The 14825-nt window shown below is 38.7% G+C and overlaps 2 protein-coding genes across 3 annotated transcripts in view; both read right to left on the bottom strand.

The window, feature by feature from the left end:
• Positions 1 to 418: 418 nt before the first annotated feature.
• On the bottom strand, positions 419 to 697 carry LOC138366028 (postacrosomal sheath WW domain-binding protein-like). The gene has a single exon (XM_069326749.1). The coding sequence runs from the start codon at positions 695 to 697 to the stop codon at positions 419 to 421; it is 279 nt and encodes a 92-aa protein (XP_069182850.1).
• A 1499-nt stretch (positions 698 to 2196) lies between these two features.
• Positions 2197 to 14825, bottom strand: part of LOC123754326 (uncharacterized) — a 30993-nt gene continuing 18364 nt past the window's right edge. For both annotated transcript variants that reach the window (XM_045736625.2, XM_045736624.2), the window contains exons 13-17: positions 13487 to 13674; positions 10004 to 11100; positions 6522 to 6697; positions 6108 to 6351; positions 2197 to 2619 (exon numbers count right to left, since the gene is read on the bottom strand). In XM_045736625.2, coding sequence (XP_045592581.1) covers positions 2444 to 2619; positions 6108 to 6351; positions 6522 to 6697; positions 10004 to 11100; positions 13487 to 13674 — 1881 coding nt within the window. In that variant the 3' untranslated portion in view covers positions 2197 to 2443. The remainder of the gene's footprint in view (positions 2620 to 6107; positions 6352 to 6521; positions 6698 to 10003; positions 11101 to 13486; positions 13675 to 14825) is intronic.

The raw sequence follows: 14825 nt of genomic DNA, 5'->3' as shown, positions 1-14825 counted from the left end.
TGATCTACTACCGTGTTTAGGATGGGTATGCAGTCAATCACCACTGATGACCGTTTCCACTACCGCCCACAAGATGGGTATGGGGTGCATAATAAATGAATTCAACTAACTGAACCACTTTACCATTGTCAAGGACAGGAAGCGTCCTTGACAATGGGAAAGTATCGAGGGCCCCAGCTCTCGTAATTGAGCCCTATTCATGCAACAATACAAAATTACCAAATAAAGTTGTCAAGGCCAGCAGCGAACCTTTATTTTAGTTTAGTTAAACTCATTATGCGCCCCATACACATCCTCTGGCTGGGTGGTAGTGGAAAAGGTTACAGAGGCACATAATGGCCTCAGGAATTGAACCTAAAATATTCCTTAAGCTTAGCAAATTACAGTCTTAATAGTTAGATATAGGTTAATTATTATATCAACAATGCGCTGCTCCACGGCCCATCGGCGCTGCTCCACGGCCCATCGGCGCTGCTCCACGGCCCATCGGCGCTGCTCCACGGCCCATCGGCGCTGCTCCACGGCCCATCGGCGCTGCTCCACGGCCCATCGGCGCTGCTCCACGGCCCATCGGCGCTGCTCCACGGCCCATCGGCGCTGCTCCACGGCCCATCGGCGCTGCTCCACGGCCCATCGGCGCTGCTCCACGGCCCATCGGCGCTGCTCCACGGCCCATCGGCGCTGCTCCACGGCCCATCGGCGCTGTTCCAATTCGACGCATCCTTCTTTCACTACGTAGCAGGACTGGCCCACTACAAATCAGCGGTGTACCATCAACGAGAAGCGCAGCGTGACATCCAAAATGCACAGCTCCACCACCAAGCAAGGAAGCGTCACCTCCATGTATGGGGGCTCCACTCTCAATTAAAACATCCCCACTACAATGCATTGAGGCTCCACTACGAAGCAGTTTGAGCCTAAATATGAAACTTAGTTTTTCTCTAACACTGTCCTCTGGCTAATGCTTAATTTATAGCAGCATAACGAAGGATATCAAAAGGCGTTCTATCCCATACTGCAAAGTCAGCTGTCTATAACGCTTAGTATCGAATTGCAAGACATCCCATGTTGCTAGTAAAAGTTTTAAGTTTTGCGTATGCGATTGTTCGTCACCCGGACGGCCCAGATTGTGTAAACAAGAGTTACATGGTCATACAGCACCGATGAACCACAGTATTGTTATTCTGGGACAGCTGCAGCAGGAGGAACACTTCTCTCTACTGGACTGTAATGATTATTTTCAGGATTGATAATAGAAGTGGCTTTACCGTCTCGTTTTACATCATTTTGCATTTTTTTTGATAAATTAGCATTTTAGTTTTTAATTCTAATATGTTAACATGCATTTAGTATTTGTTTAATTGTTTTATTTAAACCTTTTTTTTTAATTGGGATGTTCTTGCTTTCATTTTAATGAAATAATGCTTGAAAATCCTAGCATTATCTGCTTAATCGTTGCTGCATAATTATAGTCATTATGCATATACTGAAACGCAAGTAATTAATAAAAACAAACTTTTAATGCTGAATTCTTAATGAATTGTTAATGCAATGTAAATTGTTAATGCACTGTAAATTGTTAATTCAATGTAAATTGTTAATGCATATACAAATGCAATGTAAATTGAAAATAAAATTTTGAAATCTATGATTTGCCTTTTAAAGGAGAAAACGGTTATTATGTATGTTTTTGTATAATACATGCAAATGAAAAGGCCAAGGAGTGACATAATATAGTTGGCAGAGCTTCACGAGTCTCTCGAAGCAGCATTATTGAAAGGCGGTATTGGGGTGTTATCCCAAGTTGGGTTAAAGCTTGGCTACTTCATAGCAAGAAGTTACCACAAATGGAGCCAGGTCCGAGTGGGTGCCTCGGAGCACTATGTTATTTGATATGTTATTTACTATATGTATAAACGACAAGATCGGAGGAGATTGCGGTGCCCAGGTTTCCCTCACTATCTCCTCTTCCTCTCATACACACACACCCTTAATGAGTGACTCCTTGACGTGATAAGGGCGAGCAAATGCAGGAAAACAATTTGCACAAAATAGACCCATTCAAGGTTGTTTTCATGCAAATGTTTTATTAAATTATTATTATTATTAAACAAAAAATGCAATGACAGACGCCCATTTGGCCATAGGGGTTAAGTTATCAACTTCCTTGTCCCACCAAGCGTAATAAAAAACAAGTTACAGTATATATTTATTTCAAACTACATTAAATATATTTTGTACATATATAATAGAAAATATAATTTTTCAAATATATTTTACTACCCTTTTTGTTGTAAATTTTTTTATTAAATTTAACACTCTAAGATCCAATTAATTAAAATAAAGTTGGATAAAGTAATTTACAATATAATTAACCAAAAGACTTGGACCCTTTAATTTACAATCAACTCCAACAGAATAATAGTAACTCAACCATCATGGTTTATAAGTTATTGGAAGAATGTTTGGCAGAAGTCAAGACTGCATCTTTACGACCCATCAAAGATGCACTCTGAGGAAGAACTTTGCGTGTTGAAGGTGGACCATCATCATGATTGTTGCCAACTTGAGGTTTTGGCCTTAAAAAGCTAGTTGTTCTATGAAGAGCTTTTCCAAATCCTATAATAGATAAAATTATGATGAACTATGTAAATTAACGTCAGAAAAGCTGAAATAAAAGTAACTTGGTAATGTTCAATTGCATGAGGGAAGTCAAGGTATTCATCGCCTAGTGTGTCTGCACAAGCATTGCCTTTACAGCATTTTCCATTTTCACGAAGTGGAAAGGCATCAGTGCAGATGCACCAATCTGTCCTCTAGAGTAATACATTGCAATTTGATGTCAAAATCCCTAATAGACAAAACATTATGTACTGTCAATCACAGCAGCTCATAAACAACCGTGTTTTCTATGCATGGACTGTCAGTTAGGGTTTGGGAAGTTAGTAAATAATTTGTGATATGGAAACTGTAGAAGATGGGCTAGATGAAAGATGAACAGTGGAAGAGCAAAATTTCCTGATAATAATAATCAGGACAAGAGATGGTGAGCAACTAAATGCAGAAAGGTTTAAGCCTGTTCAATTATTTGGCCAATACAACCTAGCCACAGAATCCACGCTCTCTATTTTGATGGAAAGAGGTCATATTTAATGGTACGCAACTCGTTATATGTATTAGCTCATTATTTATTTATACAATGGGCGAGGATTGCATTATGAATGATGGTAAAAATATTAGGAGTTCACTTTTGGGACGTGGGGACAAACTTTATATTTAGTAGCAGCAGCATCCACAAGGTTATTGAAGGCAACATCAATGTGGCTGCAAAGCCAAAACTACTCATCTGATAGTATATCTAGAGTTTTTTGGGGGGGGAGTTTGTCCCCCTCCCCCAGCCTGGTCAAGTTATCAACAGCCTTGTCTTGTGATAACGATCTAAAATGCTTGGAGTGGCCTGCAGACCCATAGTCATTTTAATCTGGATGGTCTGGAAATTTCCTGTGAGAAACTTGTGTAATTGTTTCTAACACTTCCACTTGTTCCAGCAATATTTCTTATATTTGTTGGAAGGATATTGAATACCCATGAACCTCTGATAATGTGTGTTCTCTGATTGTGCCAATGGCATCTCTACTCTTCACTGGGTCTGTTCTGCATGTCTTACCATACCTCATGTTCCAGTATGCTGTTATTTTGCCGTGCAAATTTGGAATTGGGCTTCCAGTTTCTGCCATGTATAATTGTATATTGTGTGATAATGTACCTCAATTACCTCCTTTCTAGAGAGCACATTTTGAGTAAGGTATAACCAACAAATTTCAATCAAGGGATGAGAAGCATAAAAAAAAAAAAAAAAAAAAACCAGAGCCATGAGAACTTTGGGAGCAAACCACAATAACAAATTAACATTAGCTTGCGAGAAGCTATCTTGGAAACTTTAAAAATATTAGTTTGTGGGGCGAGATGGCACAAAGGTTTGATAAAGAAAAATAACTGAAGTCGATGCCATCACAGCTGATTTTCACTCATTCATAAACAGAGCAGTATTATGTTTATGGCTTTGAAAATGGTCAAGGTAAAGGATTTAGTTCTCACCCACATGAGACATCAGGGACACCATACTCTGTACATGTTGCTACTGGAAAACCTGAATGACATTCCTTAGACCAACAAGGATACTAAGCTTCCAATGCTCATTTGACCCAGGTAGCCATGTATGGAAGAATTACCATCATCAAGAAGGCATGACAAGCCTCACTCGCCAAATCTTAAGAAAGCCATGCCACCCTCCTATTATCAAGGTACCAACTAGGAGTTTGAGCATTAAGTTTGTAAATAGTTTCAGTGTACCCTTCTGGCATTCTTGACCATGTATTTGTTCTCCCTCAATCTGACTAAAACTGATATGAACCCCCTGCAAGTTTATACAATAACTGTAGTGATAAACTAGACCATTTCCTTCATATTTAACTGAATTACATGCTGCCAGATATGAAGACAAATTTAATTATCAATCTTGCCAGGCACAATAGGCAGTGAAGATGTGATAAAGTACTTTTAAGAGATTTTCTTGCTTTGCAATTATCTTGTTGCCACTAACAATTTTATTTTACTTTTATCTATTTGAAATTTAAATCCCTTGACAATTTTCTATCTAAGCTTCACTAATATTGGTGGCAGTATGTGGGGTATATGACATGAGAAAAGCTGTTGGTAGACATACATTTCATTTTTCTAATTAGTGACAACTATGGGCTCATCCTTTTAATTAACACTTTCCTGGATTTTCGACTTGGACTTGCGGGCGGTTTCCCTAACCGCTTGTCGGATCACGACGTAAATTTACGGACAGTGTTATATTGGGTATTTACTACTCGATCGACTTGGGGTTTGTATGAATATGTTTGCCATTAAATTTTTGTTTTCTCTAATAGGCACTGTGCCTATTTGAGAAAACGGCAATGTATTGTAACAGAGGAGAGACTATCGAATTGGTGTCACAACGAGGGTAATCGCGCACTCCACACACTCTTGTGTTGGCCGCGCTCATGATTCTACATTTATATGCATATGTCTGTGTAGAGAATTTTATTCCGAACACTATACAAAAAAAAAAAAAAAACGGAGTGAATCAAGTATAAACTTGAAAAAACATGAGCAAAGTAAAAACTTTTTACGCTCACGGGTACAAACACGCGTAAGATTTTATTCGCCGCAAATTTATTTGACGCTCTGCTGGCCAATTCTACCCATGTTCTTATAGAACTTTTTATTGCGAACACATTGCTATAAAAATGAAATACGTAGCTCGAGAAATAATGTCATGACAGTGAAATAAGTATAAACTTTCAAAGCGCTGCATCACAACAGTGTCGTCGCTGCTGAAATCACGGCTAACGCTTCGCCCAGTTCCCACACTTGTGCGGAAAATAATTAGACATTGATAGGCATATGTCTAGGTGGGGAATTTTATTGCGAGTTCAGTGATATCAAAATAAGCGCTGTAGGATAACTGTGAGGCTGGCAACAAACGAAAGAGTATGAACATTTACTTCCTGTTTGGGTGTCACGGCGAGTCATCTTCGTGTTTATTTACTTCGTGGTGGGATAGCAAATGCTTGGGTGACATTTTATGCACATGATCTTGTAGAGAATTTTATTGCCAACGCATTGATACCAAAATGAAAAACGTAGCTCGAGAATTGATGTTAGGAGCGTGAAAAGATTATAAACTTTTTTGTGTTTACGCTTGAGCGCCCAGAACGCCGCGCGCACAACCTGCTTTTTTTTCCAGCTAGTGCCGCGCGCACTAAAGTGTTAAGTTAAAATATAAAGTATTCCTCAAAACCGAAAGATTTGTTTATCAATGTAACAATTGCCACTCTGGTACATCACTAACTATTGAATGAGAAGTTTGAGATTCTAAACACAAACCTGCCTGAAGAGCAAAACATATTAATAGGCATCTTCTGGGAATTTTTCCTGACTAGTATGATATTGCAGCATGTGCAAGAGAAAAAGGTAAATTGTAACCTAGTACTAATACAATTTTACTAATTATTCATATTTACCAATAACTGACAAGAAAACATACTTGGTCTTACCTGTGGATTTATTTTTTACATTATACATTGACTTAGCAGATTTTGAAGTGCTCATTTTAGAGGGAGTTAGACATGGTGTGCTGACACTCCGCTTGAAAGCTAAGCCACTTTTGTTGCCGCTGTGTTGGGTCTTCCCTGGGGTTAGATTCTTTTTGAGAAGCATTTCCTTTCCAGGTGTATTCACACTGCTGGGACCCTTCTGAGGGCTTGGTCTAAAAGGCCTTTTCAAGCTTCCCTTGTATTCCTGCCAAAGTAAAGTAAAGCAATTCCCAAAATTTGTAATTTTGCATAACTTTAAATGCGTATAAAAACTAATAGGAAAGAGGGGGAAGTAAAAATTGATAAACACATTGTATTTTCCAATTTGTTTTACAAATTTCTTTTTGTAGGATGAGAATGTTTGACAGCACTTACCTTGGATGGTGGAATCATATCAGTTCCCAGAGTATCTGTTGTAATTGTTACTGGAATATTAAGTAGTGGCTTCTTATTTTCTACCGACATTAGAGGAGGACGGTGAAGTGAATCTAATACCTGTCTTCCCTGGCCATTACAGTTGCCTGGAGACTCCATGCCCAGTGATGTACAACCTGAAAACATTAAACCAATAATGTATTAATATAAATGTAACAAAAATTAGGACAATTAAAAATAAAACTGCCAGAAATTGTTTTTCTAGCAACGAACCTGAAACAGAGGGAGGAAATTGGGGAGCTCCTAGAGCCCCATCAGAAGAGGAATTTCATTACATTTAACAGTTTCTAGGAGAGCCTCCCTGGTGGTTCTCTGAAGCTAACCACAATTAAAATGGGACTTGAAAAATAGGAGAGGCAGCAAGCACTAAGATAAAGAAGAGAACCCAGGCCAGGAGACACTACCCAAAGCAAAAAAGACTGACTGTGCCTGAAAACATCAATTAAGTACCGCTCTGCCAGAAGCCGAACCCAAATATCATACCCAGACATGTTGGAAAAGACTGCAGCCGAAGCTGCATATTTGCAAACACCATGGACCCGAGAGAAGACATCAGGCTGGCTAGACTTACTGACACGGAAGACAACATGAGACATGCAAATCTTGGAACAGGGGACAAAGGTCAACCAATAAAGTCCACCGAGACAGAAATGGTGACCCAAACCAACCGAATATAAATCACCAAAGTACCCCTCCTTTGGAAGCCAGCCAACTTGATTATCACCAGAAAAGGAGGGGCTGCAAACAAACCACCCACCTGGGCCAACAGAAGAGAACCCCCACCTCTAGAAAAAGAGCCTGAAGCTCTCAAAATCTAGTCAAGAGACACGGACTGCTCAGGAGAATGAGTTGGCTAGAGATGAAAAATGTACGAGACAACTTGCAGAATGATCCACCCTCTGACATCAGTGTTTAGTGCCTGACAGCCGAGTGGACAGCGCTTCGGATTCGTAGTCCTGAGGTTCCGGGTTTGATCCCCGGTGGAGGTGGAGACAAATGGGCAAAATGTTTGTCATCCTGATGCCCGTTACCTAGCAGTAAATAGGTACCTGGGAGTTAGACAGCTGCTACGGGCTGCTTCCTGGAATGTGTAACAAAAAGGAGGCCTGGTCGAGGACCGGGCTGCGGTCCCAAAGCCAAGCCCCGAAATCGAGATAACCTCAAGAAGGTGCCGAGCAGGTGTCAACACCAAAGGCAAACAATAACAACTCTGCTGTCCCCTTTTGATAGCTGACAATCACTAAGCCACTAAGGCAAAATAGACAAAGACAACCTTAACCAGGAAAAGATAACAAATGAGAATAGGGCAACCTTATACTGCTGCCGAGAGGAAAGACATGTAGGTGGGGACACCTACAAATCAGTCACCTGCTCGCCATACTGGAGCATACCTGGAGATGGTTCTGGGAATTCTTCTACTCCCCGAGCCTGGCCCGAGGCCAGGCTCAACTTGTGATAACTTGGTCCAACAGGCCCACAAACACCACAGCCTAGTTAGTCCAGCACTTCTTGCAAGAACTTATCTAAGTGCCATACAGATGGCAATAGACCAAACTCCAGATGTGCAGAGCAGAGAAGGTTGAACCAGTGAAATATAATTCGTCAGGCCACTGATGAAACAAGCAGAGCTGTGGGGAATCCCCAGGATTCGGACACCGGGCAAGAAGTGCTGTAAGGCCGGGCCAGCCACCAAGGAGGCAGAAGGATCATCTTTCCTGAGTAGAATTCGGGATTGGACAGAACTCTAATAGCTCAGGGGAAACTGAATCCTCTGCAAGGAATGACATACATTCCATACAGCCACAGGTAAAAATGGGAAAGTAAAGTGGCTGATGTAATGGAAACCCTTGTTAGGTAAAGATATGAAGAAATGCAGCAAGTGGGCTGCATGAAGTGCTAATGCCAATCTTCATTCATGGTGGAAAGACAATGGCTTAATATGTGAAAAAAAGAAATACAGTACTGTAGTAAATATCAATCTGAAAAGTATGTGTGGTGTAATGAGTAAGAAATTAACATGTAATAACGTGTACATGGCAGCAAAAATCAAACAAAGATTGAGTAAAACATACACAAATGGTTTGTGCATGCTTAACAAATAGACAATAGCAGACTGGTAATGTGTAATAGTATTAGAAAGGTAAAGTACTGTATATATATTAGAGAATTTAAGGGTAGGAAGAAAAATTAGATAAGATGGGAACAGCATACAAGTGCTTGAGAAAACAATGCTTGAGTTTAAACACTGCATAAGATACGACAATGGAATAGGTTCGGTGAAGTGCTTTACATGAAGTTAATGTATTCTTATTGTCTATGCCAATTCGTAAGATGGAGAGAACACGTCACAATAACATAACTGAAAACAAATAACTTAATGCACACAAGCAATGAAAGTAATATTTTTGTATGTAGTGGATTCTTGTCAAAATGAAACTGAGCAATAGCAAGAGAGGGAGTAAATGTAAAGCACAAGGTAACAGTCAAGTGGAAAAATAAAGCATGAAAACTGAGATAATGGCAGCTCTCTATACAATGGTCTTATTAAGTGGTAGGGTAATTCTGTGAATGATGCTACATTGCTATGTAATATGAATTATTTAATGGAATTATACATACAGTGGAACCTCGGTATTCGTACCACTCCCAATTTGTACTTTTCTGCATTTGGCCATTGTGTTCGTGTCCATTATTCGTCCATTTGATCGGATTCACATGTAAACGCACATCCCTGGCACGTCAGTTATGCCATAGCCATCATTCAGAGCACAACCCACTACACTTCTCTTGGATATTTTTTATATTTAGTGTAAATAAGTTGCCTGTCATGCAAGAAAGTTTGTGATAACACAGCAAAAAGAAAAATGGTTGTCACCACACTATAGATAAAGAAAGGACTCGTAGCTAAATATGAAAGTGGTGCCTGTGAGTTTGCTCGTTAGTTTGGTATGCCTAAATCTAGTTATTAAATAAAAAAAAATGTGTAAAATGGGATAGAAGTGAAAAGTTTTCTTGAAAAATATCACCCTGACAGAACTCTGACAAGCCGTTATGAACCTGTTGAATAACGATGCTTCTACTACATATGCAATCAACTTTCCAAGTGCAGGCAATGTGTGTAGTGTGTTAGCATTTATTTAATTTCCTTATTGCATAAATATATTTATTTTTGTGGTCTAGAACAGATTAATTTACATTATTCTTCATGGAAAAATTTGTGTCAGTATTCATACTTTTTTGGCATTCGTCCTGCTTTCAGGAACCTATCAAGTCTGAATATGGAGGTTTCACTGTATATTTTTTGTGATCATCTTTCCCTGTATTAAACTTCCCTCTCTAGGCTGATGCTTCCACACACTATACTGTAACACTACACAACATTTACACATGAAAATATATTGATTTAAAAGACAAAAACATACCTGGAGAAAGCTCCGATACATTCCGATATTCCTTTGCTTTTAGTTCTTCAATGCTAAATGTTGAATCTAAAGCAGATGATTTGAATAGCATTCTAGATGTTTTTATGGTGCCCAAGGGCTGGCTTGCAGCTTCTAGGTTTCCTTGTGCTACAGAATGTAAATCAGTAATAGGCATGACAGGGTCCAACATTTTTGTCATTTCAATGTTAATTCCATTCTGCGAGCTTTTACTATTCTGTCCCAGCAAAGTTATAGTTGTATTATGCATCTGTTTATTATCAGACATGCACAAATTTGTTCTGGTACTTGAGGATGATGTTTCCTTGGAGACCAAAGTATTTATTAACAATGATTCATCAACAGGAACACTGTCACTTGTGGGTTGCTGAGGAATGTTCTTAACTGAATGAAAACCTCCATAATTAACTGGCAATTCAGTGGTAGCATTTACAGCCCATGAGCTAATAGGTGCATCAGATTTTGCCTTTGATATATCAAATTTTGAAGGCACATCAATAGTAACATTCAAGTTAGGAGCAATACCAGAAATGTCAACTTGTGTGCTGACTGCCTTAGGTGATGTGGCAAAAGTTCTATTTACAGAACACTTTACAGGATCTTGTAATAATTCAGTGGTGTTCAAACGACAATCACTTGCAATAACAGAGTCCAGTGTTTCATAAATTGATTCAATACCACTGCCTTTTACCATGCTAACAAAACGCAAGGGCGTAGTTTCATTTTCTTTGTTGTCACTAGAAGGACCTCTTGATGAATGACCTATTTGCATTGGAGAAATAGTGTGCGTGTCCCCTGATTGAATCAAAACATGGGATGTTTTATGTAATGAACCAGTGGTAATAACTGGAAGTTGACCACTTGTCCATTTTCTTTGTTTTTCAGAGCTGAACATGGAGAGGACAGAAGATTCAGGTGCTGTTAACCGAGACACTGTGACTGGAGTTGTGCATTGGCCAGCCTCTGGTACACTGGTCAAAGCACTGCTGGTACTCTCTAGCTCTGTCTGAGCAAATGTAGAATGGAGATCCACACCAGGAAGTTGTGAGGAACCGATACTGGATTTCAAGTTGGATTTTCTGAAGAACAAAAAGATAAACAAAAATTTAAGGTTATATATTTAATTATATATTTTATATCCACATTCTAGAAAATGTCATGCATTCAACAAACATGCATGCATTAGTTATAGACAAAGTTATAGCTCTATGATATTAAAACGCTTAGAGCTGCACATTAAGTTACTTTATTCCTCAAAATCCAGAACTAACACCAATCACATTTAACTTTATATTCATTAAAGGTATTTGTCAAGAATTATTACCAAAGGCTTAACTCAAAGACAATAAATTAAACAGTAATTTCCATTACAATTATCTTTTAACACCAAGTGCAACTGACAAAGTTTTTATTTACCCAATTTTTTACTTTAAACATTTAAGATAATTAGTCTCTGCTAGTATATCCCTATAATTATGAAGATTTAACATGTCTGTGGCTATTATTGGAAAAATTATAAACCTTGGAATTCATAAAAACACAAATTAGAAGAATTTTAGAGCATGTGGCACCATTGCATACAAAACTCAATGCCCAATTTTGTGATCATTTAACACTTTATTGCACCGCATCCGCGAGACCCACACTACCCCGGGTGGGCCTCAGCGTTTCACGGGAGCGCGCAGTAATTCTGAAAAGTGTATAATCTTTTCAACTTGTGTCACCTCAATTCTCGTCCAAGGTTTCTCAATTTGGTATCATTGTGTTCGTAATAGAATTCTCTACAGGACTAAAGGCATATAAAGTCCAAAAGCCCGGCGTACCATCCACAACAAACAGAGAAAGTGAATGCGTGTTACCCGGGAGCGAGAAGAGCGATAAAATGCGTACACTCTTATCACTTTTGTTACCTCAATTCCCATCCTAGGGCTTTCATTTTGGTATCATTATGTTCGCAATAGAATTCCCAACAAGAGAATATGCATATAAAGTAAAAAACACAGCGCGCTCCACCCACCGACAAGATGAAAGTGGCCCAGAAAAAGAGCACTGCGCCACCCCAAGGCACCTCTCATTGCATTAGAGCTCGGTAATACTGAAAAGTGTATTCTCTTTTCCACTTTATCATCTCATTTCTCGTCCTAGGGTTTTCAATTTGGTATCAATGTGTTCGCAATAGAATTCTCTACAAGACTAAATGCATATAAAACCCAAAAGCCCAGCAAAAAAGCAAGAAAGTAAGAGCATATTACCCAGAACCATGCAGGTGCAATAAAACGTATACACTCTCTTCACTTTGGACATCTCAATTCTCATCCTAGGTCTTTCATTTTGACAGCATTGTGTTCGCAATAGAATTCCCTACAAGAGTATATGCAAATATAAAGTCCAAAAGCCAGGCATACCACCCACAGAAAACAGAGAAAGTGACAGAGCGTAATCCCAGTAAGCGCTAATAAAATGGGTATACTATTTTCAACTTTGTTACCTCAATTCTGGTCCTAGGTCTTTCATTTTGGTATCAATGTATTCACAATGAAATTCCCTACAGGAGTATATGCATATAACGTCCAAAACCGCCGCCGCAATGCTGCTTCGTTACCGGTAATGCGTCTGCTAGAAAAACTACGCAATGCCGAGTCGTTAACGGTAATGCATCTGCTAGAAAAACGACGCAATGCCGAGTCTTTACCAAGCGAAAGTGTTAATACTTTTTTCAATAATGTTTTTCCAGAATTTTACATGAATGTCATTCATTATGCACCCCAATACCCAACAGGTGGGTGGTGGAAAGGGTTACAGAAAAACATAATATGCTCAGGAACAAACCCACAGCACAGTTCATTTAGCTAAGCAACAGTCTTGTGAAGGCAGTACACACACGCACACTGTATAGCCTTTATATCACTAGTGTTCAACAAAAAGTAAACTCCAACTCTATGCAAATTCTATTTGAAAGTAAAATTAGGAAAATCAAGAAAATTATGGAATTCAGTATAAGCAAGGAAGTACAATACAGTAGTATATAGAATTTGCAAATATCTGTTTGTTTGTAAAGGAATTTGTTAAAGTTTACAGGAAAACTAGTTCACCAGGGCTGAGAAAATTGTATGGTCCAAGGGTTTGATGTATGGATTAAGAGTCTAGAGAAACACTAATTGTATACAATACCTGAAAGAATTTAAGTTACATGGGTTAGGCTCATCAAGACTAACTTGCTTAGCTAAATGAATTGTGGGGCTCAGTCCCTGAGCCCATTATGTGCCTCTGTAACCCTTTCCACTACCGCCCACAAGATGGATATGGGGTGCATAATAAATGAACTAAAACTAACAGAGGATTCATCAAACCAAAGAATTTGGGGAGGAGAGGTGAGAGGAAGGTCAGAAATGATGGGGAAAGGGGAAAATAAAGATGGAGAATAGTGAAGGGGAAAGTAGAAATGATGGACTAACAATAACTTACCGGAATATTCTATAATCTTGGCTCACAGGCGACATGAAAATTTGACTGCTAATTGGGAGAACAGTGAAATGCGAAACATCTAACTGGGGTATTGAACATTCCTTCTCATTGACGACTTCTTTTTGATCATTTACACACTGCTGGTCAGCCCAAATTACTTTGCTTTCATCCATATCTTGAAGAATATTCTGGCAAGAGAGAGATAAGTATCAGTACCTACAAAAGAGCAAAAAAAAAGGTTACAAAAAACAGTTTTGGAGAACATATTCTAACCTTATTAATTCCTGCAAATTTTCATAATAAGAGCTTATTCAACAAAGTTCATGTCCAGATAAATATGACAACAATAATCTATTAATTAGATGTTACTAGACCATTACTATGAAGGGGATGTTAATATGTATTTTATACACGAGGAAGCACTGCAAAGACTAAACAATTGAAGCACCTGAAGAATACATTAGGGAAGGTCAGCCAGCCATGTTTAGAAAAGGCTTCCAGGAAAACTTTGCTACAGTTACCCCACTTAAAGTAGGTGTACCAAGGAGAACAAGGCATCAGACATATACCAGTCTCATTTAAACACCCAAATACAAAACTGTATTGAAGACACTAATAAACTAAAGTACATATACAGTATTTTTATCATGGATGATCAATACCATGTACAATACCACAATCTCTTAAAATCATATAACTTTACTTTTTTTATTTTGTATTTGCTCTTGAAGCTGTGATACCAGTGTGTTACTGCATGCAAGTGTTAATATACCTCTGGCTCTTGTGCAATTTCATTTCCAACCCAAGTAATTTATAAGTTTCTTCAACTGAAAAAAAGATTACCCCAGTTCACCTTGCCCATTCCCCTTAGCATTTTCATTTTAAATATAATAATAATAGGCTTTTTGAATTTGGTCCTCCCTGCAGTTATTAGAATTCCAATATCCTGTTTTCATTTACTAGCCTTTTTTAGTCAAATGGGGACCTTTTAGGGTCCACACCTCTAGTTTGATCTCTCTTTGATGGTTACCGTTTCCAGTTCGTTAAGAACACCCTTACTCTATTCAGTCTAGGAAAATGCAACTACTGAAGCACCCATCTCCAGCTGCATTAAAATGACCTTGTCAAAGAATTATCAAGTACAGTATGTCAGATATGACTTATCCTCCGAAGTTATTCTCCAATATTTGCTACATGATTATTTTCCCCAAACTGTACAAGAAATGTATGTTTACAAGACTGGTAAAGGGGCTTTCTGCCTATACCCTTTCTTGAATATTGTCATTACATTTGCTCTAGTCCAGATTTGCTAACCATTCCAAGTTGCACATGACAGCAG

Source organism: Procambarus clarkii, chromosome 18 (assembly GCF_040958095.1).
Source record: "Procambarus clarkii isolate CNS0578487 chromosome 18, FALCON_Pclarkii_2.0, whole genome shotgun sequence".
Classification (NCBI taxonomy): Eukaryota; Metazoa; Arthropoda; class Malacostraca; order Decapoda; family Cambaridae; genus Procambarus; species Procambarus clarkii.
Note: the sequence above shows the minus strand (reverse complement) of the source record. Positions and strands in the feature narration are given on the sequence as shown.